The 27,310-nt window shown below is 44.5% G+C and overlaps 1 protein-coding gene across 2 annotated transcripts; it reads right to left on the reverse strand.

The window, feature by feature from the left end:
• Positions 1–544: 544 nt before the first annotated feature.
• LOC128345848 (hepatic lectin-like) lies at positions 545–26,818 on the reverse strand. Of its 2 annotated transcripts, XM_053298418.1 has the most exons (6): positions 26,733–26,818; positions 14,687–14,779; positions 10,141–10,191; positions 7,941–8,092; positions 5,773–5,885; positions 545–2,596 (listed from the first exon to the last, which is right to left on the reverse strand). In XM_053298418.1, the coding sequence occupies exons 1-6, from the start codon at positions 26,770–26,772 to the stop codon at positions 2,461–2,463; spliced, it is 585 nt and encodes a 194-aa protein (XP_053154393.1). In that variant the 5' UTR covers positions 26,773–26,818; the 3' UTR covers positions 545–2,460. The 2 variants fall into 2 exon arrangements, with proteins under 2 accessions (XP_053154393.1, XP_053154394.1); XM_053298419.1 differs by lacking the exon at positions 14,687–14,779 and having other exon boundaries at positions 26,733–26,797.
• Positions 26,819–27,310: the final 492 nt, after the last annotated feature.

The following is a 27,310-nucleotide window of genomic DNA, read 5'->3' on the forward strand; positions in this document are numbered from 1 at the left end:
AGATACAATTCCGGTGCATCTGACAAGAAAAACAAAAAAGTAACCCCCAACACTGTGAAATCAAAAACAGCACATTGTTGGCATTTTGTGGAATGTTTGGGCTTGCCCATTACTTTGTCTATATTTTCTTTTGCAATTCCAGTCTGCTTTGCTCTCCATCTTTGATTCTTCAGAATCCCTTGGTCTTCTCACTTCTGGCTGTCTTTGCCTATTTTGAATGCAAATATGTTTTCAGGGATCAGGAATTTATCAATGCCCTTATTGTTTTTACAGAGACATAGGCAGGCAGCCTGTGAGTGTCCATAGTGCCCACGTATAGCCTGGATGCTTTCTGCTGAGTCATGACAGGCTCCACCTGCCTAGTTCTTGCTAAGACGTCCGCGTGGACATGTGTTAACTATCATGCTCCATGTCTGTGCTTTGCTAAAGTGGGAAAAATCAGCTTCAAGTGGGTTCTGATCAATCAACAGCAATATTAAAATTCTCCAGGAAAGTTAGCCATGGCATGGATGCACTGGAAGGAATGAAGGAGAATAGACACATGTTCTTGAAAGCAAAGTTGTTTTATTCAGGGGCAATAGGGGTACAGAAAATGAAAAGAGAGTGGTTAATCTTGAGGTACTTTTACCAGGTTACAGTACAGGGAAGGGGATAGAGGCTTGAGGGTGAAAGGAAGGCAAAGAGAAAAGCTGTTTGTCATAGCTACGTGTTTCTAGGGATGTGCAAACAGGTTCAACGTCGAATGTGTTCAACATCAAACCAGTTCGGTTTGACTGTTTGGGGTCGGACCAAACAATCCCCTGGACCAAACACCCCCTGACCATTCAGGGGGCTCACGATTAAAAAAAAAATTACTTACCCCCTCTGTGGGGGTTGTTGCAGGTGGCAGGGGAGTTCGCAGAGGTTCTCCCTCCCTCCACCAGCCTCCCTTGATACCCATACCATCCAGCTGGCCGGCTCTTCAGCTCGTTTGGGCCTTCCCCCTTGACGCGGCAGACTGAACCGAACTGGGGGAGTTCAAGAGGGTGTCGGACCAAACTGGCCCAGTCTGGTTCGAGTCTGGTCTGAACTCGAACCAAACCAGACCAGCTGCTTCTGTGCACACCCCTACCTGCTTCCAGCTAGGGCCTTTCCAATTGACTCAAGCACAAGGCAAGCAATGAGGTGCACCTGGGCAGTGTGAGGAACAGAGTCCAACGGTAGGGTGCATGAGAGTGCACACACAGCAAGGATAGCAAGAGTGGGGAAACATGATCAAGGAAATGAGGCAATTTTTGAGGGGATTATTACAGGCAAAAACATACCCTGAAACATGATTGAAGACTTTTGGTGGAGGAGACTGATAAAGGAATTATCAGGAATTTCTAGTGATTTTAGGATTCTCGCTCCACATAAGGCATGAATAGAATATTTATTAGGTTATGTTGGGGTGGCTCCCCTGTATGCTCCTCTAAACAAAGGGATGTTCACAAAAGAGATTGCTGCAAGCAATCATCTGAATAGAGAGGGAGGGGGCACAATGCACTGTCTGGCATTACTCACTCAGCTCTGACAACAGCAGGGAGGAAATGGGGTGAGAAGTTTTGTTTAGCCTTGAAACTTCTTATCATCGTATATGGAAGGAAGAGTGCTTCCATTCCTTTCCCTTTAGTCTCTTTTTTACTCTGATTTGGGTCTGCCTTCATTGACCAAATGCCTTGTCAAAATGACCTTTTGTCTGGAATGCAGCCAACTACAGTTTCTCTTCCAAAGGCAGGCAAGGAAAAATGGCTAAGAGACTAAGGTTCAGAATTATACTGAAGCAACGGAAAAGGCATAGCGAGACTGTCTAATAACATTATGTTGGAAATACTGGAGATATTGAGGTGCATCATTAGCAGAAGTCATTTAAAGCAAGGGTTGCAACATTTCATCCCCCTCACTGGCTCCACTCCCCTGTGTGCACGTGGCAGAGACCACAGCAGTGGCATTTTCTTACCCTTGCTCAGAAGTGAGAGTTGGAGAATGCCACTGCTGCTGCCAGCTACCAAGGCAGCTTGGAGAATCCCAGGCAGCTTCTCACCTCCTCTCCGAATATCTTGTTGCCGCCACATGCCCGGTGGCACGTTGCTCAAGCTTCACCGAGCTGCCTCAGTGGCAGTGGCAGCGGCAGCATGAGTGCCACTCAGAATCATTTCCCATGCCAATTTTGGCACACATTCACGAAGACAAAGGCATGCTGACTCAGCAAAGAGATGGCTTAGATTGCAGAAGTTTAGGAACAGCCTCCTAGTCGATTCCTCAGAAACAAACAGCAAGTCACTTTAAGTTAAGAATATGTTGGGGGATTATAGTTTTCATTCCAGCTTGGCAGAGCTCATGGCAGGCAAAAGCAGGTGGCTTCAGGACTCTGGAGGCAGGGCTTGTCCTTGCAATTCTATTTGGATTGGTTAGAAAATGGTGCATAAGGTCGCAGTTTCTTCAGGAAGGCAAAGGCTTCTCACACACATACATGGCTGAGGAAGTACAGGGCATGTCATTCCACCGCCCAGTCTCACTGATCATGGCACAGTCTTCTTTTCCTTGGCTGTCATTGGGTTCACCCCTGTTCCATTTCCTAAATTAAATGAGGCAGCCAGTTAGTCAGTCTTTCTGACAGATATACTGAACGAGGAAAGGAAACCCCCACCCTCACCAGACCATTGGCTGTTCCATGTACAGCCCAACCATTCCCTTCTGGATTTTCACCATGCCTCACTGCTGGTGCCTTCGTCACCCTGACTTATTACATTTATACTCCATCTTTCTTTCATGAAACTGAAAGTAGCAGCATTTCAGAGAAGTTTCCCATCTTGGTACGGATTAGGCTCAACCTTCTTTGCTTCCGCAAGGGGGCCTACATCATGAGCTCCTGGTGGCGCAGTGGTAAAACTGCCGCCCTGTAACCAGAAGGTTGCAATCGATCCTGACCAGGGGCTCAAGGTTGACTCAGCCTTCCATCCTTCCGAGGTCGGTAAAATGAGTACCCAGAAATGTTGGGGGCAATGTGCTAAATCATTGTAAACTGCTTAGAGAGCTTCCAGCTATAGAGCGGTATATAAATGTAAGTGCTATTGCTATGTGCCTTCAGTTCACAAGATGTCCTTGGATCTCATTCCTCTTCTGCTCCATCCTCCTCCTCCAGACATGTTGTCTCTCGACCTCACTCCTGGCTACAGCTGCTTCAGTTCTCTACAGCTTCCCCCAAAGAACAACCTCATTACCCAAATCCTTCCCCCCTTCCTGCCACCTTCATCCATTTTGCCCTGATGCCCCTTAGGGCAAACACACAAATTATGGTGTGGTACTAGATGTGCCCTTTGGTTTCAAGGACTACAGCAGGGACCTTCTGATATCCACAGCTCCTGGCACACTGCTGATTATGTGGTACTCTGTGTAACTGTAACAACTGCTCCCCTTGCCTCTTCCAGTTACCTGGCAACATCAGCACAATGATACAACCACTGTCATCATCAGTAGCACATGCTGATCTTCACAACCCCCAGGTAATCCAATCTCCCCACACTTTTGCAAGGTTCTTCACTGCAGTACTAGCCTCTCACTTTACCATGCCCCATTCTCTCTGCAGTTCCTCTCCCCTGAGCAATCACCCATTCAATAATAATCTCAGGAGGACTTGATCAAGCTACACTAGAGATGGGATGCTCTGCATTTTGTTCCTGTACTTCTCTTGTTCAAGGAAAATCTGTGTCTTTCTTGTATGTCCCATCTCTGCCAGGCTCTACTGTGCTTTTCAGCTCCGTTTTAAATGTCTACCTTTATTTTGTCCTTATGTCAAAGGTGTTTGAGACTGTGGGAATGAGACACCCAAGAAGTCTTCCTGCACCAGGCAACGGCCCACCATTGAATGGAGACACCAATCACCCATTCATTTGTGAGTGCTGGCCTTTTGTTGGTCAGTTTCTACTGGACTAATTCCTGCAGGGAAGAATCCACATCCCTGACCTGCTTCTTCATATACATCCTTGGCCTCTCCTCCAGTCATCTTCCTAGGAAGAGTATTATGGCTGACCTCAAATCTGATGGACTGGATGAGAGCAGCCATCTTCAACATAAGAACATAAGAACAGCCCTGCTGGATCAGGCCCAAGGCCTATCTAGCCCAGCATCCTGTTTCACACAGTGGCCCACCGGATGCCTCTCAGAAGCCCACAGGCAGGAGGTGAGGGCATGCCCCCTCTCCTGCCGTTACTCCCCTGCAACTGGTATTTGTAAATAGGGTTTACAAACACCACTGGGTGTTTGTTTTCCAATGCAACTGGGTTTTAAACCACCCAGAGATGTAAGTTTTGGGCAGTATAAAAATTTGATTGATTGATTGATAAATAAATAGTATTTGGAGGCATCCTGCCTCTGAGGCTGGAGGTGCCCTATAGCCACCAGACTAGTAGCCATTGATAGACCTCTTCTCCATGAATTTGTCCAAGCCCCTTCCGAAGCCATTCAAGCTAGTGGCCATCATCACCACATCCCATGGCAGGGAATTCCACAGATTAATTGCACACTGTGTTAAAAAGTATTTCCATTTGTTGGTCCAAAAATTGCTGGCTTTCAGTTTCATGGGCTGACCCCTGGTTCTATTGTTTTGAGCGAGGGACAAAAAGTTCTCTCTGTCCATTCTCTCTACTCCATGCATAATGTTATAAGCCTCTATCATGTCTCCCCTTAGTCACCTCTTTTCCAAACTAAAAAGCCCCAAATGCTGTATCCTTGCCTCACAAGGAAGGTGCTCCAGGCATCTGATCATCTTGGTTGCCCTCTTCTGTACCTTTTCCAGTTCTACAATGTCCATCTTAAGATATGGTGAACAGAACTGCACACAATATTTTGAATGTGGCCGCATGATAGATTTGTATAACATTAGAGTTCCTTCAGAGCTCTTGGGTGGGTGCCATCTGGCCCCGGCAATTTGTTAATTTTTCGTTTTTCAAGACAGTTTAGAACATTCTCTCTCATCACCTCAAATGGGCCCAGTTCTTCAGCCTCCAGGCCTGAGAAACTCAGTTCTGGAGTGGGGATATAGTCAATATCCTCCACCATGTAGGCAGAAGCAAATAACTCATTCAGCTTCTCTGTAATCTGCTTATCCTCCTTAACAATCCCTGACACACACTTACCATCTATGGGGCCAACTAGCTCCCTGGCAGGTTTTCCAATTCTGATATACTGTACTGTATTTAAAGAAGTTTTTGTCATTCCCCTTAACACATCTAGCTATATGCTCTTTTTGCATCCCTAAATGTCTCCTTGCATTTCCTTTGCCAGAGTTTATGTTCCTTTCTGTTCTCTTCATTTGGACAGGACTTCCATTTTCTGAAGGAAGTTTTCTTCCCTTTTATAGCTTCCCTGACTCTATTTGTTAGCCATGCTGGTATCTTCCTGAACTTGATGGTATCTTTCCTCCTTCTTGCTATACATTCCAACTGAACTTCTATTATGGTGGCTTTGAATAAGTTCCATGCTTTCTGGAGTGATTTGACCCTCCTGACCTTCCTTTTCAGCTTCCTTTCTACCTCTAACAGGGACTCCCAGAAGTTGTTGACTGTGACTCCTATAATGGCCAAGCAAAAGCCATTGCAGCTGGGGATTCTGGGAGTTGTAGTCAACAACATCAGGGAATCCTGATGTGATGTTCTGATCCTGTCAGAGGAAACACTGCCCGGGAGATCCTAGGACCAGACTGGTGTGACTGTTTGGGCTTGATGAGTCACCAGTTGTGCACGCTTGTCTTACATGAAGCCGGTTCTATAATCAGTGGCATCAACCCATGTCCAATATCCTTCTTCCTTCAGGTCATGGAGTCCAATCCAGAATAACATATTCCTGGCTTGATACTGGAGGAAATTCTGCAAACCAAAAAAGGGCAGGGAATGACATTGAGGTTAATACTGCATGCACACAAAAAGCATACCCACATGCTTGGCCTTAATTCATCTGGAAGTACTATTACTCCTTAGTTCCATATTTACTAGCATAGTAAATTGGGATTATTGTTTACAAACTGTGGGCCAGGGTATGCTTGGGATGTGCACAAAACTGGTTTGCCCAGTTCGGTTTGAGTCCAAACCAGACTCGAACTGAACCAGACATATTTGGTTTTGGCACCTGAATGAGGGGCCTGGCCCAGTTTGAATTCAAATTCATTCAGGCCTGGTTGGGGGGTGCCATGAACATACAAACATTTTAAAAAGGTGAACATATGGCCTCTGTGGGCTTCCGTGGCCTTGGAGGTTGCTGCTGTGGCTATGGGGAGGGTCTCCAGCAGTTCCCTCTCCCCCCGCCAGCCTCCAGTCTCCCAAAGGCTGGTTCAGCCTATTTGGGGGGCATTTCGGCCCTCTCCAGTGGACATTTTGGAGGCTGCCACACATGCACACAGGTCATTTCCGTGGCATGCCCCTCCTGGTGCTGCTTAGAGGAGACAGTGCTGCCATCTACTGGAAAAGAAGAGACTTCCCAGCAGTAAGGTAAAGGTAGAGTGTGCTGTGAAGTCGATTTCGACTCCTGGTGCCCACAGAGCCCTGTGGTTTCCTTTGGTAGAATACAGGAGGGGTTTACCATTGCCACCTCCCGCACAGTATGAGATGATGCCTTTCAGCATTTTTCCTATATTGCTGCTGCCTGATATAGGTGTTGCCCATAGTCTGGGAAACATACCAGCGGGGATTCGAACTGGCAACCTTCTGCACGTTAGTCAAGCATTTCTCTGCTTGAAGAGAAATCCCCCAGTTCCGCAGCAGTACTGCATCTGAAAGCATTCCACGCCACAGCTATCTACAGAACGCCTCCTCTAAATTGCAAAACTTTATATCCGTGATGTACAATTTCTAATTGTCATGGCTTCCCTGGGAGGCACAGGCTAGAAATCTGGTGAGCCGTCTCTGATGATCAAGAGCTTTAGTGCTTCCTCACAGATCTAGAGTTCTCTGCATTCCGTGAAAAGAGGGAATGGCAGGGAAACCATTTAAAGTCTGGAGTAAAGCTATGCCCTGTGAGGAACAAAACAGATATTATTTTATTTTATTTTTTGGCAGGGGGAGAGAGAGGTCCATGATCAGATCATCTGACATGTTAATGTTAACTTAGAAACCGGTGTGGGGATCCCGGAAGTGGTTCAAGGCAGCAGTCCTGCAGAAGATGCTGCAATCAGTGATCACCTGTGCACTGATAGGAGAGTCAGCCCCAGCCCCACCCCACAAAAACACATCTCAGCCTCTGACATCACTCACGATGTGCTGGGTTTTAGCACACCAGCCCTACCCAGTGCCTGGCTACAGACAACGCAGACAGTCAAACATCCCCTGCCATTGCTCTCCTGTGGGCAAGGCACTCCTATTCTGCCCAGCCAAAGATGCCAGTTAGTACTTGGCAGGCAGGGTGTGTGTGTGTGTGTGCGCATGGTTTCCTGATGTGCTATACCTAATGGACTAAGTTGTTGTGCATATTCCGTTTCATCTTCCAATCTGCTCAGGAAGGTTGTTCAAAGCTCTCACTCCCATCTCCCCTTTTACCTTATGCCAGGCAACTTCAACTTAGCCTGGCCATTTAACCCTTTCTCTACTCACTGCATATTTATTCTGTAGAATAAAGCTGCTTTTCCCTGCATGAGCTTCTAGTTGCCTTTGATCCAGTCCTTGCAAATACACGTTTAGAACTCCACAGGGAGAAGTGGGAGGACACAGCTGGAATGCCCTTCGGAGCAGCAAAAAAGCACTGGGCAAGAGAAAGGCTTAAGCACCTCCTTGCTACTTCTGCATTTCACACTGGTCCCTCCCAAAGTTGCTTTTGGGGGGCGGGATGGATTGAGTGGGTGGGGAGTTGTCATGCTATTTGCATGGAATGCTTTATTTCATCTTTGCCTCAGAGTAACCCCATTTTTTCCTCACCCCATCCCACCATCTTACCTGTTCAGCATCATGATGAATGACCACCAGATCTGAATTTTTAGCTTGGCATTGAGACCTAGCCATGTGCCAAGTTGCTTTTTCAACAGAAAAGTAGTAACACCGACCATCAAAGTACTCCCATTCCCAGCTTCTGGATCCACATGGAAACACTGCCAATTAAGGAGAAAAAGGCTCAGGGGGAAGGAACAAAACAACACAGACAACTGCTTCACATATTTCAGTCAAGACTTTACTGCAGGTGGACTGAATCTCTTTGCTAGAATATTCCAGTTTTCAGTTTTACAAATGTCCTCCAGCTATTACAGAAATGGTTGACCTGTGGTGGAAAGGCAGAGAGCCCATGCTGTTTTGAAGGACATTGGAAGGGAAAGAATGATTCATTCTCCCAACTAGGGATGTGCACGAATCAATTTTTTCATTCTTATTTGTACCTGAATTGAAACACCCCCAATTTGTTTTGGGTCCGAATCTGACCCCCCCCCCCCCGCCGAATAACCCCAGATTTGATTTGTGCCCGAAATGTCCAAATCTGAATCTGAATAGATTCAGATTTTTTTTTTTTAAGGGTCAGAGGGCCAAAAGAGTGGGGTGGGTGATAGTGCCCAATGGGTGGAAGCTACCACACAAATTTCAAATAAATTGGGCAGTGATTCTTAAAGAATTTTTGGAATTTACTCATCTTTAAGCTTTCCCCCATAGGGAATAGGTAGTGTCCAATGGGTGCAAGGAAGCTACCACACATATTTCAAAGGAATTTGGCAAAGGGCAGATTTTAAAATGATTTTTAAAGTTTACGCATCTTTAAGCTTTTTGCCATAGAGAATAATGGAGATTTCAGCAGCCTTAGTTATAACTCCCTGGGGCGGGGGGTGGGGGGTGGCACCAGGTTGGCCCAGAGTGGGTTGTGGTGGGTGGTCGTGTCCAATGCATGCAAGGAAGCTACCACTCGGATATTAAAGAAATTGGGCAAAGGGCTGATTTTTAAATGATTTTTTTAAGCTGACATGTCTTTGTGACAAATTTGGGGCAGAAAGGGGGTTTCAGGGGCAGAAGAGTGGGTCAGGTGGTAGTGCCCCAATGGGTGCCTGCTACCATCCAGATTCCAAAGGAATTGGTAAAAGGGGTGATTTTTAAAGAATTATTGGAGTTTGTGCGTCTTTAAGCTTTCTCCTATCAGGAATAATGGGGATTTCAGCAGCCCCATAACTCCACCTGGGGGACACTGGGGTGGCCCAGAGCGTGTGGTGGTGTAGTGCACATAGGGTGCCATCCACCCCCATACCCACAAGCCCATAGGTACTAGGTTTTGTTGTTTCTGAGGTGTTGTTTCTGAGGTGTTCTGAGGTGTTTTGTTGTTTCTGAGGTGTTTCTGAGAGTAGATTGTTGCTGATCTCTCTCTTATGTTTCTTTTTAGATTGTGAGCCCTTTGGGGACAGGGATCCATCTTATTTATTATTTCTCTGTGTAAACCGCCCTGAGCCATTTTTGGAAGGGCGGTATAGAAATTGAATAGGTAGATAGATTCTCTTTTAACAAATGAGAGTGGATTCATTGTTTGTCAATGAAAATGAATCCACTCTCATTTGCTACCAGAGAATCTACTCTCAGAATACCTCAGAAATAACAAAAGGGGCGATTTGCAGAGGGGCGATTTGTTTTGTGTACAAATCGCCTGAAACAGGTAGATTCGGGTACAGATCAATCTGTACCCAAAACATTTCACACATTCCCTACTCACAACCCCTAGTCATTGCTGAAGACAGTCTTGAGACTAAGACTGTAAAAAGGAAAGGACAATGCTTTCGATTCTGAAGTGAGGAAATCCATACACACTCCAGCCTTGGCTGAACCATAATCTGGAAAGGACCAAACCAACAGACTTCCCTGAGGAAGAGAATTCGATGCTGGAATTTAACCCCGAGGACTGTGATGTGGACTTCCCTAGAAGAAAGAGATCTCTGAGAAGGCCTCATTCTTTCTCCTCCTGAGGGCACTTTTCAGAGGAGAAGGAGCCATCAGGGCTCATTTATATGTAGCTGGTGTAACCTGTAGCTTCAGGGGTGGTGTCAGAAATCAGCCAAGTTGGAGACTGAACCAAAAGCCCTATGGGTGGAAACTCCAGGGCCCCCAGGATCATCCTGGAGGGGTTCCGAAAGGAAGCCTAAAAGTTCACAGTAGATTCTGGAGAGGCACTTACAGTCCTTGCTCGTTTCTTGTAACTTCCTCACTTCTGAAGAAAGCTTCATGTCTAAAATGGGAAGGAAAGAGACACACACAATAGTAACTGATTTAGAAGTGACAAAAGGGCCATAGAGATTATCCCTATTCATTATGTATTATGCACACCTAGGTGTCTGTATAAAGGCACATGCTTTTGTGTAAATGATTGTACATGTGTTCATTTCAAAAGTAGCTCTCTGCTCCACTTTGGAGCCACCAATGCCAATCAGAGGCGTTCTTACCCCTGGACTTTGGGGCAGAAGTCTAGGGCCTCCACAGCCCCTGAGGCCCCCCAAATCCTCTTTAGTCTGTCCTGGGTGGTGTGGTCACCTGGTGGAGCATGATGACGCTTAACAGGGGTCTTGTTGCTGCCAAGGGGAGGGAGACCCGCACAGCTGAGGCTACCGCCTGCCTCCTGTGGCTTTAGATCCAGGCTCCAAAATTACCTAGGTATATGTCTGATGCCAATGGACAGAGGGTAGGATGCAACCAGCAGCTCAGCTGGGCTCAGATGGCACAATGGTGTTTCCCAGAGTCCTTAAAGTCTCTATCTGGCCCTGCTCCTCAGTCTGCACAACAGGCTGCCTGGCCTCCAGATTGCCAGCATTGTCATCTGGACATCTTCAGCTCCCCACTAGAAGTTGGTGCTTGCCTTTGAGAGTTGACCTTCCCTCCCTATTCACAGATGCCATGGCCAGTGAGAACTAATCTCTAGATGTTGACTGTGGCTCTGCTACCCTCTAGTGGAATGAAGCATTCTATAGCATTCTTTGCTTTTCTCCATTAAGATGATTAGAAATGCTCATTCAATGCAGAATATATCTACAATAGATATTTTTGTCTGCATACTCCTGACTGTAATTCAATAGCTTGTGTGCTCTACACTTCATCCTGTGTGGGAAAGTGGGGCAAACTATTGCTCAGCGGTGGCATGCATGTACCCTGCATATATCTCCAGGTTAAAATGTGCATATGTGTGTGGAGGAATGAGGCGTAAACCTCTTGGATTTTGAAAAGAAGCTCTTGTATATGAATTGTATTATTATTGCATTAATATTCCTAAAACCTCATCACTATTGTAAATAGACTGTCATTATAATATGCTTTAAAAGTCCCTATGTATGGAAAAACTGGCAGGGACAAAAAATCATGGCTTCTGTGAAGCAAGTTTCAGTTAAGGATGATGCAATGCACTGGCTGGGTTTTGGTCAGGAAAGGGAATTTTAATTGTATTGGCTACATTTTGAAAAATGGAGGAAACTTTAAGTTACACTGATCAGATTGTTTTAAAAGAACTGTTGGAACAATCTGTATATATATAGGAGGCTGCTTTAGCAGAGAGATAGAGTCCTGGAAATGTTCGGATCCAAGAGTTGCAAGAGCCAATCAGTGTTGAAGATGGAACTGGAAAGAGCTGAGTTTGGAAGCTTTGAGAGAAAGAGTCCTGGAGAAAGTCAGAAGAGTTGGAGTTGAAGAAGAGAGTCCAAGGATTAGATGAAGCTGCAGTCCAAGCTGAAAAAAGTTGGAGTCAGCGAGAGTCTGGTGAGAGACTATAGAACCGAAGAATTGCTGGCACAGAGCTGTTAAATCCCTGGCAGAGAGGTGGAATCTCTGCAGAAAGGAAATCATTAAAGTCTAGGAAGGACAAGACCTGAGATTGAACTATGAGATGCCAAAAGTGATAATCAAGGACTCTGAGTTAGGGCTCAGTGAGAGACAGGTTAGTGGACGTGTTTTTGACCACATTTTGTTTGTTCCTTATGCTCTTTTGGTTGATTTTTTTTTGACTGAACTTGTGGACTTGTGAACTTTTAACTCAACTAATTACAAAGTAGAATTTCTTGTTATATCTGAAGGAAAATTGTATCTTCTGCTTACTGCTTACTTTTGGCTTTACTAAATTTTGTTTCGGCAACAAAAGGTAGTAAGGCTTTTGTGGTAGACAGCCTAGAGCAGGGTTTCTTAGCCTTGGGCCCCCAGTTGTTGTTGGACTACAACTCCCAAAATCCCCAGCCACTAAGGCCATGTCTGGGGATTCTGGGAGTTGTAGTCCAACAATATCTGGGGGGCCAAGGTTAAGAAACCCTGGCCTAGAGCACAAAAGTCTACCTGGTGGCAGTGGTTAAATGGGTAATTGTCAGGGAGATCCATGTCACAGTAGAGTGGATCCTCCACAGTGTGTGTGTGTGTGTTGGGTGTGTGTGTACCTCAAGGGTCAGGGTGTGGAAGAACTTCTGCTCAGGACCCTGAAGCATGACTTCCAACTTGAGGGGATTGTACAGGGCTGTATGGTCAAGGCCGTGATCTGACCATCAAGGCAGGTACGTGTACATTAAATCCTGTCCCACTTGGCACTACAACCTGCTCTGGTAGAAATGAATCTGATTCCTTAAACCGAACCCTAACTGGCTCAGCATGCATTATTATTCCATAATTCCAAGAGTAGCCATTTCTTTAGTTACAATACATATATACTGTTCAATTAAGATATTCTCAGGGGGCCTAACCAAATTAACACAATAAAACCGTAACAAGTACAATAACACAGAGAAACACATTCACATCGCAAAAGGAGACTGAAATCAGCAGAACTAATAAAACTCTCTTCAGTAGCCCTGTGCAGTTCCCCTCCTTGGGATTATGCCTGCTGGTCATGATGTGCCTGTCCTGTCCTCACCTACAAATCCACCAGATGCAATGTGGCATCTGCAAACAAAAGCAGCTTGAAGACCTTGGGTAACTCCAAGAGAGCAGCTGGAAATCAATGGCAATTTTGTATTGAAAAAACATTAGAGTATGCTACTCAATAATAGCAACACCTTAAGTGGCGCAGCGGGGAAATGCTTGACTAACAAGCAGAAGGTTGCCGGTTCGAATCCCCTCTGGTATGTTTCCCAGACTATGGGCAACACCTATATTGGGCAGCAGCGATATAGGAAGATGTTGAAAGGCACAATCTCTTACTGTGCAGGAGGAGGCAATGGTAAACCCCTCCTGTATTCTACCAAAGACAACCACAGGGTTCTGTGGGTGCCAGGAATCAAAATCGACTTGATGGCACACTTTACATTTTACCTTACCCAATAATAGCTGCTGTATCCAAAGGCCTTTACAACAATATTTATAATTATGAACATATGTCCAAACAGGATAGTTTTTCACAAGAAAGATGAAAAATCCAATTTTTCATCAAGTCCATGTGGGACTAAAGTATTCAAACAGAAAATCCAAAAAACGTCATGCTGAAGTAACCTAATTGCTGGATCTATTCCTTTCTTACTTGTTACAAAAACCTTTTCAATGGCAAAGAACTTCAGTTCATCCATACTTATGGTTACACTCCAAAAATGTACTGTCAATGGGGCCTCAAGATTACCAGTCCTGATTTTGCTTTTATGTTTGAGTTTTTAATGATCTGCTAGTTTGTTTGACCCACATAAATAAGTGAACAGGGGCAAATAATAATGTATATAACATGAGATGTAAGACCATTTGTGAAGGATCTTAATGTAATCAAATAACCATTATTGGGGTTGACAAATTGCTTTATCTGCAAGGATTGAAAACAGCAAGAACAATGCCCACACCTAAAATTTCCTATAGATTTAGTGGTATTTGGACGCATCATAGTATGATAAATATCTGAATGAACTAAACGATGCTTTAAATTAGATGCTTCTTAATAGCCCACACCTGATGGTATGTCACAGTATGGAAGACCTTGTACAATATGTTAATGTCTCTTTATAATCTTTTTAATTGAACTGGCTTAGGGGCTAGAATCCAAAATCCTAAAATTACCCCCTTCCCCTGTAGTGGGATTCTGGATTACTAAATAGTGTGGAGATGGTATTGTGGAGATGGTTAGTGAGGATGTCAGTCACTATTTTACGTGTTCAGGTTCAGGTTCCAGATGCTACTGACATGCTCAATGCTTGAGCATGATCTGAGAAATCAAAATGGTGGCATTCACTGAAGCAGGAGGACATCCATTTCTGCAACACACCATCACTTGGTCAGCTTGCCGGGGAGCAGGGCCCAGTAGGGATGGTTGGTGACTGGGAAGCAGCAGTAGCCACAGAAGTCCTCCTTTTTCATTGGGGGGCTAAGTGGGTCCTCAGGTGGGTGTAGGCCAGGCCTGCTCAACTTTGGCCCTCCTGCAGATGTTGGCCTACAACTCCCATGATCCCTGGCTATTTGCTACTGTGGCAGGTGATTATGGGAGTTGTAGCCCCAAAACAGCTGGGGGGCCCTAAATTGAGCAGCCCTGGTGTAGGCCATCAGACCATGCCCAACATGGTCAGCCCTTAAAGCTGCCTCTGATGCCACCCCCCCTTCCCCCCACCCCACACACTGCCAAGCTAATCCTTGAAGGGATGTGTAACCCTGCTCAGAACAGATGAGCCAGACCATCACTGCATTTTTGGCAAACCTCTGGCAGCTTACAAATGTGAGAATCTGAGCAAAGAACATTCCTCGTGTATTTTATTTTGAAGCTAGTGAAGCACTCGGAATTTGATTACCTTTTGACAACAAAATGCCAAAAAAAATGAAGATCAGCAGGAAACAGAGTACCAACAGCATGTAAACCAGGAAGGAGGGTTTCCAGTATTTGCCTTTCAAAAGAGGAAAAAGAAATGGTAGAACCTTATTTATTTATGCATTCATTCATTTATTCATTCATTTAACATTTATATCCCTCTCTTCCTCCGAGGAACTCAGAGTGGTGCATATGGTTGTTTTTATCCTCACAACAACCCCGTGAGGTAGGTTAGGCTGAGACATACATGACTGGCCCAGAGTCACCCAGTGAGTTTCATGGTTGACTGGGGATTTGATCTTGGGTCTTCTTGGTCCTTGTCCAACACTCTAACCATTATGTTATGTTGCCTCTAACCTTGCATAGAGCTCTTTCTAAAATGTACTTTCTGAAAGCCAATCTATTTATTAAGGCTACCATATGGCATAGCCCCCCCCCCCCGCAAGTCCTGCTCTGCTGCCTCATGGTGGTGGTGGTGGGTGTTCCTGGGAGGGGTGAGTCAAGTATGCCAGGAGGTATACTCCCAGTAGGGTCACCTAGTATGAAGGTCATCCCAGCTGCCCAGCTAAAGCAAGCAGGCACCTATATTGGGCAGCAGCGATATAGGAAGGTGCTGGAGGCAGACAATCACTTCAGTGACGACGGCAAAGGCATCATTTCATACTGCGCAGGAGGAGGCAATGGTAAACCACTCCTGTATTTTACCAAGAAAACCACATGGATAGACAAAACGTATGGAATGATTGTCGATGTAGTGCTGGATGATGGGCCCCTCAGGTCTGATGGTACTCAACATGCTACTGAGGAAGAGCTCAGGATCTCTCAGAGTACCAATCTTATTTATGACACAGTTAGACTAAAGCCTTTGGATGTCTAGCAGCTGATGTTGCTGTGCGGGAAAAGAAAATCTGAAGCTGCAAAGACCGAATTAAAATGGGAATATGGAACGTAAGAAGCATGAATATGGGAAAGCTCGACACAGTGAAAGATGAAATAAATTGGCTACAGATTGACATCTTGGGCATCAGTGAATAGGGTTGTGCATTTTGTATTTTTTGTGTTTCAATTTGGATTGAATCCAAAACACCCCCCATTCTGATTCTGTCGAAAATTAAGCCTTCCGAAACATCTCAATTTCTATTTGCATCCAAATTAATCCAAATCTGAAACTGAATTAATTTGGATTTTAAAATGGGTCATGTGGCTAAAAGAGTGGGTGGAGGTTGTAGTGCCCAATGAGTGGAAGCTACCACAAAAATATCAAAAGAATTGGGAAAGGGGCTAATTTTTGGTGAATTTTAAAAGTTTGCCCATCTTTCAGCTTTCCCCCATAGGGAATAATGGAGGTTTCAGCAGAAGTATAGCTTCACATCAGGGGGAAAGGGGTGGCCCACAGTGGGGTGTGGTGGGTGGTGGTGCCCAGTGGGGGCAAGGAATCTACTACAATTATTTTGAAGGAACTGGGCAAAGGACTGATTTTTAAAGGTTTAGATGAGAGTGGATTCTTGTGTTTCACTCAAAATCTCATATGCTACCAGAGAATCTATACTCAGAACACCTCAGAAACAACAAAGCCCTGTACTCCATGGGCTTGTGGGTATGGAGGTGGTTGGCACCCTATATGCACTACACCACCACTCACTCTGAGCCACCCCAATGCTCCCCAGGTGAAGTTATGGGGCTGCTGAAACCTCCATTATTCCCTTTGGGGGAAAATATTAAAGACTCGTAAACCTCAACAATTCCTAAGAAATCAGATCTTTGCCCAATTCCTTTGGAATCTGGGTGCACCTCCCCTAGGGGCACTGCCACCCAACCCACTGCCTTGCCCCTGAAGCCCCCTTTCTGCCCCAAAGGAGAAGAACATCACCAGGCAGCACACACATCATCATCATCATCATCATCATCAACAACAACAACAACAGAGCTTTGCAAAGAGCCAGGTTTCCAAAGCAAGCATCATATGCGTAGCAGACTAGCCAACAGCAGCATCAAGTGTGCCCTGCCCTCCCCACCGCCCCAGCATTTGTCATCCACAGACAGGGACTGAGACTTCCGGCACATGTGATGCGGGTGAAGCAGGGAATGGCAAGGATGCAAAACAACATACTCCCACATAAACAAGTTGAAAGAGGAGAATGATGAACAACAACAGCATTCAATTGTTTGGTGCAGTTATTTGAGAGTTTTGCAGCAGGTCAGAGCCTGTGGAGCACAATAGCCCAACCCATTTGTGGATTCAAGCAATCTTTCAATAAAAATGCTGATGATGCTACAACTCACTATGTGACCCAATCTCAATTATATATTTCTGTCTGCTAGACATGGGGGGTGGGGGAATTGGCACCGTATACCTGTGCATGCGTGGCTGCGTGCTCTGTGCAAGGGTTAGAGAGGGTTTAGGGTAAAAATGTGTGCTGTGGCCTCAGAATGCTATGTGCTGCTCTCTATGTCTGCATGAGAGACATTTGTGGGGGGCAACCAGTAGCCACAGCTGGGGGTGGGGGCGGGTTGGGGTAGGTGGGTGCATGTGTGTCTGTCTGTGCTGCCGCTCCAGTCAGTCACAGAGACTTTGGAAAATCAGGGGTGGGTGGGTTATATCTAATTTTCTCAGCATCAGGAAGATTGAAAAAACAGAGAAATATTTTTTAAAAAATAATCCAGCCCTAAACTGAGTGAGTGTACCCCCATTTGCGCATGCGCACACTCACGCGCACATGCGCGCGTGCACACACACACACACACACCCTCCCTCTGGAATTCTGGATTCTTGGGTTAATTTTTGCCCAACTGATGGTATTTATCATCTAGCCCACATTTGACCAGTTTGCTAACCAACGTATCATGGGATCAGCTGTATCTATCCAGATATGATCACAGTGATAGAACTAGAAAAACTATATTTGGGGCTGCTGCTAAGACATGTTCAGTGTTGCTCCTCCCACCCATGCCCCAAAGGAAGGTTAGAAGAGAAGTCCAGGCCATCAACCCTTAAAAAGAACACCAACAGGTTTATATAATGCTGGGTAGTTTTCTCTTTTGCTTTGTTTTAGTATTTTAAATTGTAAATTGCCATAAGTGCTTTGGCCAAGACATGGTGTATAATAAATGCTGTAAATAAACCAGAACTCTTCAGCACATTTGTGCTGTATTAGAGGCTTGTACCATCTTGGGGAGAACTAGTTTGGCAAAGACACATCACACTACATCTGTGAAAGGCATTGGTGGTGCAGCTAAGCACTTCTCCCTGTTCTTTACAGTAAGTAGGATTGGATGCATTTTAAATAGGTGGTGCAACATTCTGCTTGTTAGGTTTTGGTTCTCACTTTTGCTGCAGCAGCACTAAGCTTGACACAAAGAGAGCCCTGCCATAAAACTCTACCCCGCTGCTACCATGAACACCAATTGTCTGGAAGAGGGTATGGATGAGGGCTTTTCAGGAGACTGAATATATGGGTATGAAATGCCATTTTCACTAGGTGGCAAGGAAGCTTAATATTGCTACAGTATCAGCTGATTAACTGAACCTCAGTTAACAAGGGTCATGACGATTGACTGCCATGTATATTTCTAGTGTATGGGAAACACCTATATCAGGCAACAGCGATACAGGAAGGTGCTGAAAGACATCATCTCATACTGCACGGGAGGAGGCAATGGTAAACCCCTCCTGTATTCTGCCAAAGAAAACCACAGGGCTCTGTGGGTGCCAGGAGTCAAAATCGACTTGACAGCACACTTTACCTTTAATGGCCTAAGTCTATGTTGAATAGTGTATTCTATTTCTCCTGGAACTGTGCTATTTCTCCTAATGTGCTTTCCCTCATAGGTATGATTATAATAAGTATCTTTATATACCGCTTTTCAACAAAAGAAGTTCTAGAAGCAGTTTATGTCAAGCATAAAATGCAAAGATGGTTTCCTGTCCCATAAAGGCTCACAGTCTAAAAAGAGTTACCAGGGAAATGCCAGCAAAGAGCCACTGGGGAGATGCAGATGCTGTGCTGGTTTGAACAGGGACAGTTGCTCTCCCCCTCCTTAATATAAGAAAGTCACCACTTTGAAAGGAGCCTCTTTGCCCATTAAGCAGGGGTGGCTGCATTAGGGGCAGAAATAGTGAAGTAGTAGGCTAAGTATGCCCCTTTACCCCAGCCATCTAGCAAAATCCATTATTTTGCCTTTGTATGCCTTTAATAGCACAGCCAGCCTTTTAAACATACTGAGATAGAAATATATGCTGGTTTTTACTACTTGTATGCCTTCAATAGCACAGTAAAGCTTTTTAAAAAGACTGCTGGTGTTTATGGTCTCTCATAGATTACCTCCAGAGCAAGCCTAATCCATTCAAATGAATCTAATAGGGGCAGTGTGCCAGACTTCTCAGTGCAAGCTTCTGTGCCCTAAGCATGTGCAGAGTGCCTAACATTGCCCCTCTTCACCCATGCTTCCCTCTCCCTTTGGCTCCTATATGTGTGAGGGGAGATCATGTGTGTGTCATCATGCTACAATCATGCTACAATCCACATGCTTTTCTACTGCTCTCAGGTTAAGAAATGTATGTTAAAACATCTAAAAATCAGGCTGAGAGTATGGGGGAAAGTTCCATAGCAATACTGCACTCCCTGATGCCTAGAGTCCCCCTTCATCTTACAGATGATGATACACGTTAGCCTGAAATAGTACATGTTTTCAGCATGGTGCAAATCAAGAAAGACACCAGATGATCCAGTGTACTTTTTGCTTTGAAAATGCTAGGCTTGTGCAAGCATTTATTTAAAATATTTATATCTTCCCTTTTCACTAAAGGGGATCCAAGGTGGTTAATACAAGCCATGAAGTCACCAAAACAAGCCATAATATAGTGGTGAAATACAGAACAACATGAAGAATAAACTCTTCAGTGTATTGTTAAGAGTTGGCAATGGCTACTCTTCAGGTTAATCAGAATCTAATTCCTCCAAGCAGCCCAGAGCGGTGTACTACATACCTGAGTTTCTCTTTCACAACAACCCTGTGAAGTAGGTTAGGCTGAGAGAGAAGTGACTGGCCCAGAGTCACCCAGCTAGTTTCATGGCTGAATGGGGATTTGAACTCGGGTCTCCCCGGTCCTAGTCCAGCACTCTAACCACTACAACATGCTTGCACTCTGACAGGGAGATCCCTATCTATCTGGTTCTCTAGCTCATTGATAGGGAACCAGAGGAACTGTGGAATGAAATCAAAGAAGTTAAGGACGAATGTGAAAAAAGACTGACAAAGACCAAGAAACAGAAGAAAGTAAAATGGATGTCAGAACGGATGGTGGAAATTGCCCCGAAGAGGAGAGAAGCCAAAGTCAAGAAAGATAAAGACCTCAGGAAGGAACTTAATACAGAATTTCAGAAAACTGTTAGAAGAGACAAGGAGCAATACTACAATGACAAATGTAAAGACCTTGAGGGTGGAAATAGACATGGAAAAACAAGGCAAGTTTTCCAAAAGATCTTTGAACTCAGAGGGAGGTTCCAACCTCGAATTGGTATGTTAAGGGATGCCGAAGGACAGGTAATAACTGATCCAGAGAAGATCAAACAGAGATGGAAGGAGTATACTGAAAATCTGTACAGCAGGGACATCAGCATCCGAGATACTCTAGAAGATATTCCCTACTTGCAAGAACCTCTAGTACTGGAAGATGAAGTTAGATCAGCACTCTCATCATTACCAAGTCGGAAGGCTACAGGAACTGATGGAATAGCTACAGAAATATGGCAGGCAACAGAAGAAGAATCAGTCAAGGCTCTAATAAAACTATGCCAGCAAATTTTGAGAACGACACAATGTCCGACAGATTGGAAGAGGTCAGTCTACATACCCATACCAAAGAAAGGAGACTTAACAGATTGCACAAACCACCACACAATATCCTTAATTTCACATGCTAGCAAAATAATGCTCAGGATCATCCAATGCAGATTAGAGCCTTACATGGAAAGGGAAATGCTCAGTGTTCAAGCTTGGTTCAGAAAAGGCCGAGGAACAAGAGACATCATTGCTGATGCACGCCGGATAATTGAGAAAGCCAAAGAATACCAGAAAGAAGTCAATGTGTGCTTTATTTACTACAGAAAAGCCTTCGATTGCATTGACCATGTCAAGTTGTGGAATATCCTTAGGAAAATAGGCATCCCAGAACATCTCATTGATCTCATGAGAAACCAATACACAGGACAGGAAGCCACAGTCCAGGCAGAATGTGATGAAACAGACTGGTTCCAGAATGCAAAGGAGTAAGACAAGGCTGTATACTTTCTCCTTCTTTATTCAACTTATATGCTGAACATATACATATGTTATTTTTTAATCATACCACGAGGGTGGGACACGCTCCCTGATGTACAGCATTAATTAAAATGACAAACTCAGGTATAATAATTTCTTTAAATTCCCTAAAAAATTCCCCTATCAAACCACCCAGTCCTGGAGATTTGTGATTCTGAATTGTTTTAAAGACCTCAAGAACTTCTTCCTCAGTAAATGGTGCATCTAAAATTTCAATATCCTCTGGAGATATTTGTGGGGCGTTAATCTTAGCTAAGTAGTTCAGAATTTTCCCTTGTGTAGGGTTATGAGAATTATATAATTGTTCAAAAAACTTAAAAAATTGATCACTAATACCTTTAGTATCAGTGATAGTTCGACGTTTATCATCGCTTATTACTTTGATAAGCCTCTTCTCCTTAACTTTCTTCAATTTATGGGCTAACAATCTTGTATTTTTATTATCATATTCATAATACCTTTGTTTTAAATAAATGTTGAGTAGAAATTTTTGTCGTTTCCAAAACCTCAAGCTCCTTCCTTTTCTTCTCTATTTGCTTAAAGGTATTAACAGACGCTGTTCTATTAAATATTGCCAATAAATGTTTAAACGCCAACTCTAGTTTATCACTCATTTGTGTTGATTGTTTTTTTAATCCTGCTCATCTGATTAATGCACTCCCCTCTAATAAAAGCTTTCATCGCATCCCACCTCATTACTAATGATGTATGATCATTTTCACCTCTCTCTCTCCCCCCCACAACTCTCTCGCTCGTTCTCCCCCCCCACAACTCTCTCGCTCGTTCTCCCCCCCACAACTCTCTCGCTCGTTCTCCCCCCCCACAACTCTCTCGCTCGTTCTCCCCCCCCACAACTCTCTCGCTCGTTCTCCCCCCCCACAACTCTCTCGCTCGTTCTCTCCCCCCACAACTCTCTCTCTCTTACACCTCTCTTCCCCACACAACTCTCTCGCTCTCTCTCTCCCCCACAACTCTCTCTCTCTCTCCCCACAGCCCTCTCTCTCTGTCTCTCTCTCTTCCCCGTCTTCCTCTCTCTCTCTTTCTCCTGCTATTCTCTCTCTTTCCTCAGTCTTTCTGTCTCTGTCTCACAGTCCTTGCTTCCCCCTGCCACTGCCAGGGCCTGTTGCCCGCTCATCTACCAGCCTCCAAACTCCCTGCCGCTTCATGATGTGCCAGCCGCCCACAGCCCCCAGAGCCAGCTGTCAAACTCCTTTTGGCTTTCCAGAGTGCCCACTCACCAGCTGTCCACAGCCACCTAACCCCCTGCCACTCCCAAAGCCGCCCCCAGCCTCCAAGGTCCCTGCTCCCTGCCACTTCATGGCGCAGCGCAGCCAACCGTCAGCCACCTGCAGCCCCCAGAGCCAACTGTCCAACCCGTGAAGCCGCCCCCAGCCTCCGAGCTCCCTGCCACTTCACGGCACCCCCAAGCCAACTGTCAAACTGCTTTCCAGCCACCCGCCAAACTCCCTGCCACTCCAGAATTCTCTCTCCCTCTGTCAGCCGATCACCTCCTTTCTGCCAGGTCCCCACACATGGCCCGTCTTGGATAATTAATTATATAGATTATCAAATCTTCCAGCTGCTTCTCATAGGTTCTATATTCCACAGTTTCAAGGTCAAATTGCCAGGTTTCAAAGGAGACAGTTCCAAAAACTTCTTGGCAGAAGAGCATATCACCTTCTGATGAATTCTCCTTTTTTCCAGTTAACTCAAGGCCAAGCTTCTAATGCAAGATCTTACACATTTATTAAAAAGCAATCAATCACACTATTATTTGGCACTGTGAAGAGATCAGTGTGGTAGGAAACGGCTCTCACACTGAAACACCCCCCCCCCAAGTGGCCCATACTTGAAAAACAGTGAAGATCACTGGGCTGCAGGAATATTATGGGTGCTAAGAAGATTCCATTGCTAAGGGATGTGGCTATATACCGGATAGGATGCTGTTGGGAAGAGAGAACATGATGGGATGATGGTTGATGCCAAGGTGAACTGTGAGCAGACAGGGGAAAGAGACAAAGCAGCAAGACTAAAGAAGAAGGGAAGAGAAAAGAGAGAGAAGAGAAAAGACGGGGGTTGGGCAGGGAGAGAAGAGAAGTTGAGAGGCTAGGCCTGTAAATGGAAGAGAAAACTGTTGTCAGGAAACAAGGAGGAGGGAGAAAAGAGAAAAGGTTTCTTAAATCCTTCCAATAAGAGAACCAGTCACTCTCGAGTGCCTAAGCCTGCTTCAAGGATGTCCAGTAACACAAAATACAACTCAGGGGTACAGCTAGGTAATTTTGGACTCTGGACCTAATGAGCTTGGCACAGGTCTGGGACTGAGTGTATTTGCCTTTAAAAAGAAAAAAGAAACATAAACCCATGCAAGCTTCAATGGAGTCACACACTTTCTTGGCCATTCACAAACTAACTAGGACACAACATGCTTCCCTTTCTCCACTGTCCAAACACAAAACCAAGTTGGACATACAGTGCATTCATGAGGTTAAAAAAAATTAAAACTACAACTCATGCCCCTTGCTTCACAGTTCTCATGCAGATCTTTGGGATCATAAACCAACTTGAGCATAATACATTTGTAAATAACAAATAGTTTGTTTATTCAGATGTAACGGTTAGTTCCACTTTCACTGGGTGTGAAGTACTCGATGGATAGAGATAACTCTTTCTGGCAGCTTTATTGCAGAGGGAAAACAATAATTAAAAATCATTGCATTTATTGATTGCCTTGAAATAAAAATATACAGAGTCCTGCCACCTTGGGCTACAGGTGTGCCCAATTTCAGAAATCTAAGCCCAGCCATTCTGGCATTGTAAAGGTTTGGGCGTGGTGGGGCATATAGCACATTTTTATGAAGGCAAAGGGCAGAATCCTTTACATCGGGGAAGAATGATGGTCCAAGTGGGAGACTTCAGTTACAGAAGTTTTTGTAATTTTCTGCCATGAAACAAGCCACTTATAGGACTTTCTGGAAGTTTTTTTAAATTCAAAAAATCATTAAAAATCAACAAATTGGCCAATATGCTTCAAAATCAATACACTTAATTCTTCTGACCAGTCCTACATCTGTGCCAAATTTCAGAACTCTGGGCCCATCCATTCCAGAAATATAAAAGGGGCCCTATTTTCCATTGAGGAAAATCATGGGGCTCTCTAGGAGGTTTGCACTGAGTGCACTAAGAGTTGCAGAAATTGCAAGTCTGTTGGTAACCAATTACATCCACAAGACTCTCAAGAACCTCATTCTTCATCTTTTTAAGGGGCAATTGCTAAGCATTATTGATGCAGAGCAAAGTTTCAAAGGCAGCGCTTGCCTGTTCCATAGATAGATCTGAGATTAGCAAGCATGTCTGTGGGTCTTCCAGTGGCCAAAAAGGGATAATAATTTTAAAAACCTCTCTGTCTTAGACAGAATAGAACAGCCTACTTGACTAAATAAAACAGCCTTCTTGAATGAGTGACAGCCATTTCTATTGTCTCTGAATGGAATTTGTTTGATCCCAACAAGTTTAATCATATAACTTTTAGAATAGAGCTCCCCCGCCTTTTTCTTTTTTTAAAAAATGAAATCATTGCCCTGCCTTTTCAGTGCAATGGTTCACAAAGTGGCTTACAGTAAAATAAATACATAAATAAACAATAAATGCAAATTACCCAAAACCATGTCAGTGTTAACCACCAGCAGTAAAAACCTTGGACATTAAAAAACAACTACCAATCGAGTGCAAAGAATAAAAATAGAGTTCGGCAGAAGGCCAAATGCCTCCATGAGACTTGCTGCATGTGACTCTGGGCCAGTCACTTCTCTTTCAGCCTAACCTACTTCACAGGGTTGTTGTGAGGAGAAACGTAACTATGTACACCATTCTGGGCTCCTTGGAGGAAGGGTGGAATATAAATGGTTTTTTTTAAAAAATGCAGGTGCTGGTTTTCTTGGTTGTCAGATTTTGGCTTTTGGCTTTCAGTTAAGGCAGTGTTCCAGGAAACCTGCAATTGTTCAAGAGGGTGGCAAGTAGGGACGTGAGAAAATTTTCGGATACAAAACATTTTGTACCCAAAACAGCCTGTTTCGGGTGTTTTGTAGACAAAACAAAATGTCCCTGTTTCGGCTACAAAATGTTTTGTTGTTTCGGACCTCCATTTTGTGGTGATCTCTGAGTCAGTCTCCATTTTGTGTTTGACATCTCTTTGAATTCCCCACCCTTCCAGCTTTCTGATCAGTGACCTAAATCATGGGCTGACCTGCTGACAATTCCCTCCTTGTTCTGCATTGGCTCTTCTGCTTTTTGCCACTCTTTACTGACCCCACATTGGCCAGGGGAAGGGTTGCTAACCTATGGGGTGCTGGGCTCTGCTGTTTCTGTGGTGTTCTGAGTGTAGATTCTCTGGTAGCCTATGAGAGTGGATTCTTGTTTTTCACTGAAAATCTCATATGCTACCAGAGATTCTACAATGAACACCTCAGAAACAACAAAACCCAGTACCCCACAGGCTTGTGGGTGTGGGCATGGTTGGCACCCTATGTGCACTACACACCCCTCGCTCTGGGCAACCCCAGTGCCCCCAAATGGAATTATGGGGCTGCTGAAACCTCCATTATTCCCCATGGAAGAAATCTTAAAGACACGTAAACTTCAACAAATCACAAAAGATCAGCCCTTTGCCCAATTCCTTTGAAATAATTCTGGAAGTTTCCTTGCCCCCATTGGGAACCACCACCCACCACACTCTGCTCTGGGTCATCCCTTTCCCCTTGATTTGAAGTGATACATTTGCTGGAATCCCCATTATTCCCTATGGGAAAATTCTTAAAGATGTGCAAACTTAAAAAAAAAAATCACAAAACAAAATCAGCCATTTGCCTAATTCCTTTGACATTTGTGTGGTAGCTTCCACCCATTGGACACTACCCCCCCCCCACTCTTTTTGCCCTGGGACCCTTTTAAAAAATCCAAATCGATTCGGAAAATTTGGCTACAAAACAAAACAGGGCTGATTCGGATTCAGAAAATTTGGGTACAAAACAAAACAGGGATGTTTCAATTCGGATACAAATCTAAACAAGAAAATTCCAAAATGCACACCCCTAGTGGCAAGTAAGGGAGGCAAACTTTCCCAGAAACATCTTGTCTACCACTATCAATCTTCCTCTGCAATGTTCAGTCAGAAGAAGGTTATAGCGCACAATCAATGGGTGAGGCCCAATAGACCCCTAAAAGCACTCTGTGCATCTTTCAGTGCTCCCCAGAATCTTCAACAATTACAGGGATTCTGTGGCAGATGCTTAGTGGTTCCTTGGCAGATATACAGATTAATTCACTCTTTATGTTCAACTTATATTTATGGATTATATTGGTACCACTGGAAATTTCCTTCCCAGGGCTTATAGCAGCATTAGGAAGGGAGGTCTTCTTGTTGTTTTGCTGGGACCATGGTGTGAGGGGAAAAGGTTAAATGCCTCCTCCCCACAGTGCCATGATCCTGATCCTGACTGACACCCCCTCCCATGTCCTATTTTCGTTAAGAAAGAAGAGATGGATGTGCTAATGATGCATTTAGCATTATGTCTGTTTTGATCCTCTGATCTAGATTCTGGATTTTTGTACTAAATGTAATGGGGAGGGGGGTGCTTCTAGAGAAGTCCCACTGTTCTAAAAATGCTGCGTCTGTCTTCACCCTAACTCTGAGCCAAGTAGATAAGATTTACCTGTTGTTCTTGGTGTCATGGTTGTTTCAGGCCCCATCATCAATTCTTCATGTTTGCATTGCTGTTGCTCATTAGCACCACATTGTAGAGCCATCAATGGATTCAGGTTTCTCTTATAGATGGTATTATAGAGGCCAACAAATTGAGGAACTTAGGGAATAAAGCACGTCAGTCCACACCGTACTGCTGCTTAAAAATGCATGTGCCAGAAGAAATCCACTAGTTCTTCTTTCATAGGAACACAGGAATATAGGAAGCTGCTTTCTACTGAGTCAGACCATTGGTCAATCTCGCTCAGTATTGCCTACCCAGACTGGTTGCGGCTTCAGCAAGGTTGCAGGCAGGAATCTCTCTTGACCCTATCTTGGAGATGCCAGGGAGGGAACTTGGAACCTTCTGCATGCAAGCAGGCAGATGCTCTTCCCAGAGTGGCCCCCATCCTCTAAGGGGAATGTCTTACAATGCTCACACGTAGTCTTCCATTCAAATGCAAACCATGGCAGATCCTTCTTAACAAAGGGGACAATTCACGCTTGCGATCACAAGACCAGCTCTGCTCCCATGGACCTTGAGTGGTT

This window comes from Hemicordylus capensis, chromosome 2, assembly GCF_027244095.1.
Source record: "Hemicordylus capensis ecotype Gifberg chromosome 2, rHemCap1.1.pri, whole genome shotgun sequence".
Lineage (NCBI taxonomy): Eukaryota > Metazoa > Chordata > Lepidosauria > Squamata > Cordylidae > Hemicordylus > Hemicordylus capensis.

Coding starts and splice junctions, on each gene's coding strand:
- LOC128345848 (XM_053298418.1), bottom strand. CDS start 26,772: ATGATGGGGCCTGAAACAACCATGACACCAAGAACAACAG. Junction 5,886..7,940: donor TTCATCATGATGCTGAACAG/GTAAGATGGTGG, acceptor TTTGGTTTGCAG/AATTTCCTCCAGTATCAAGC. Junction 2,597..5,772: donor GATTATAGAACCGGCTTCAT/GTAAGACAAGCG, acceptor CATTTAATTTAG/GAAATGGAACAGGGGTGAAC.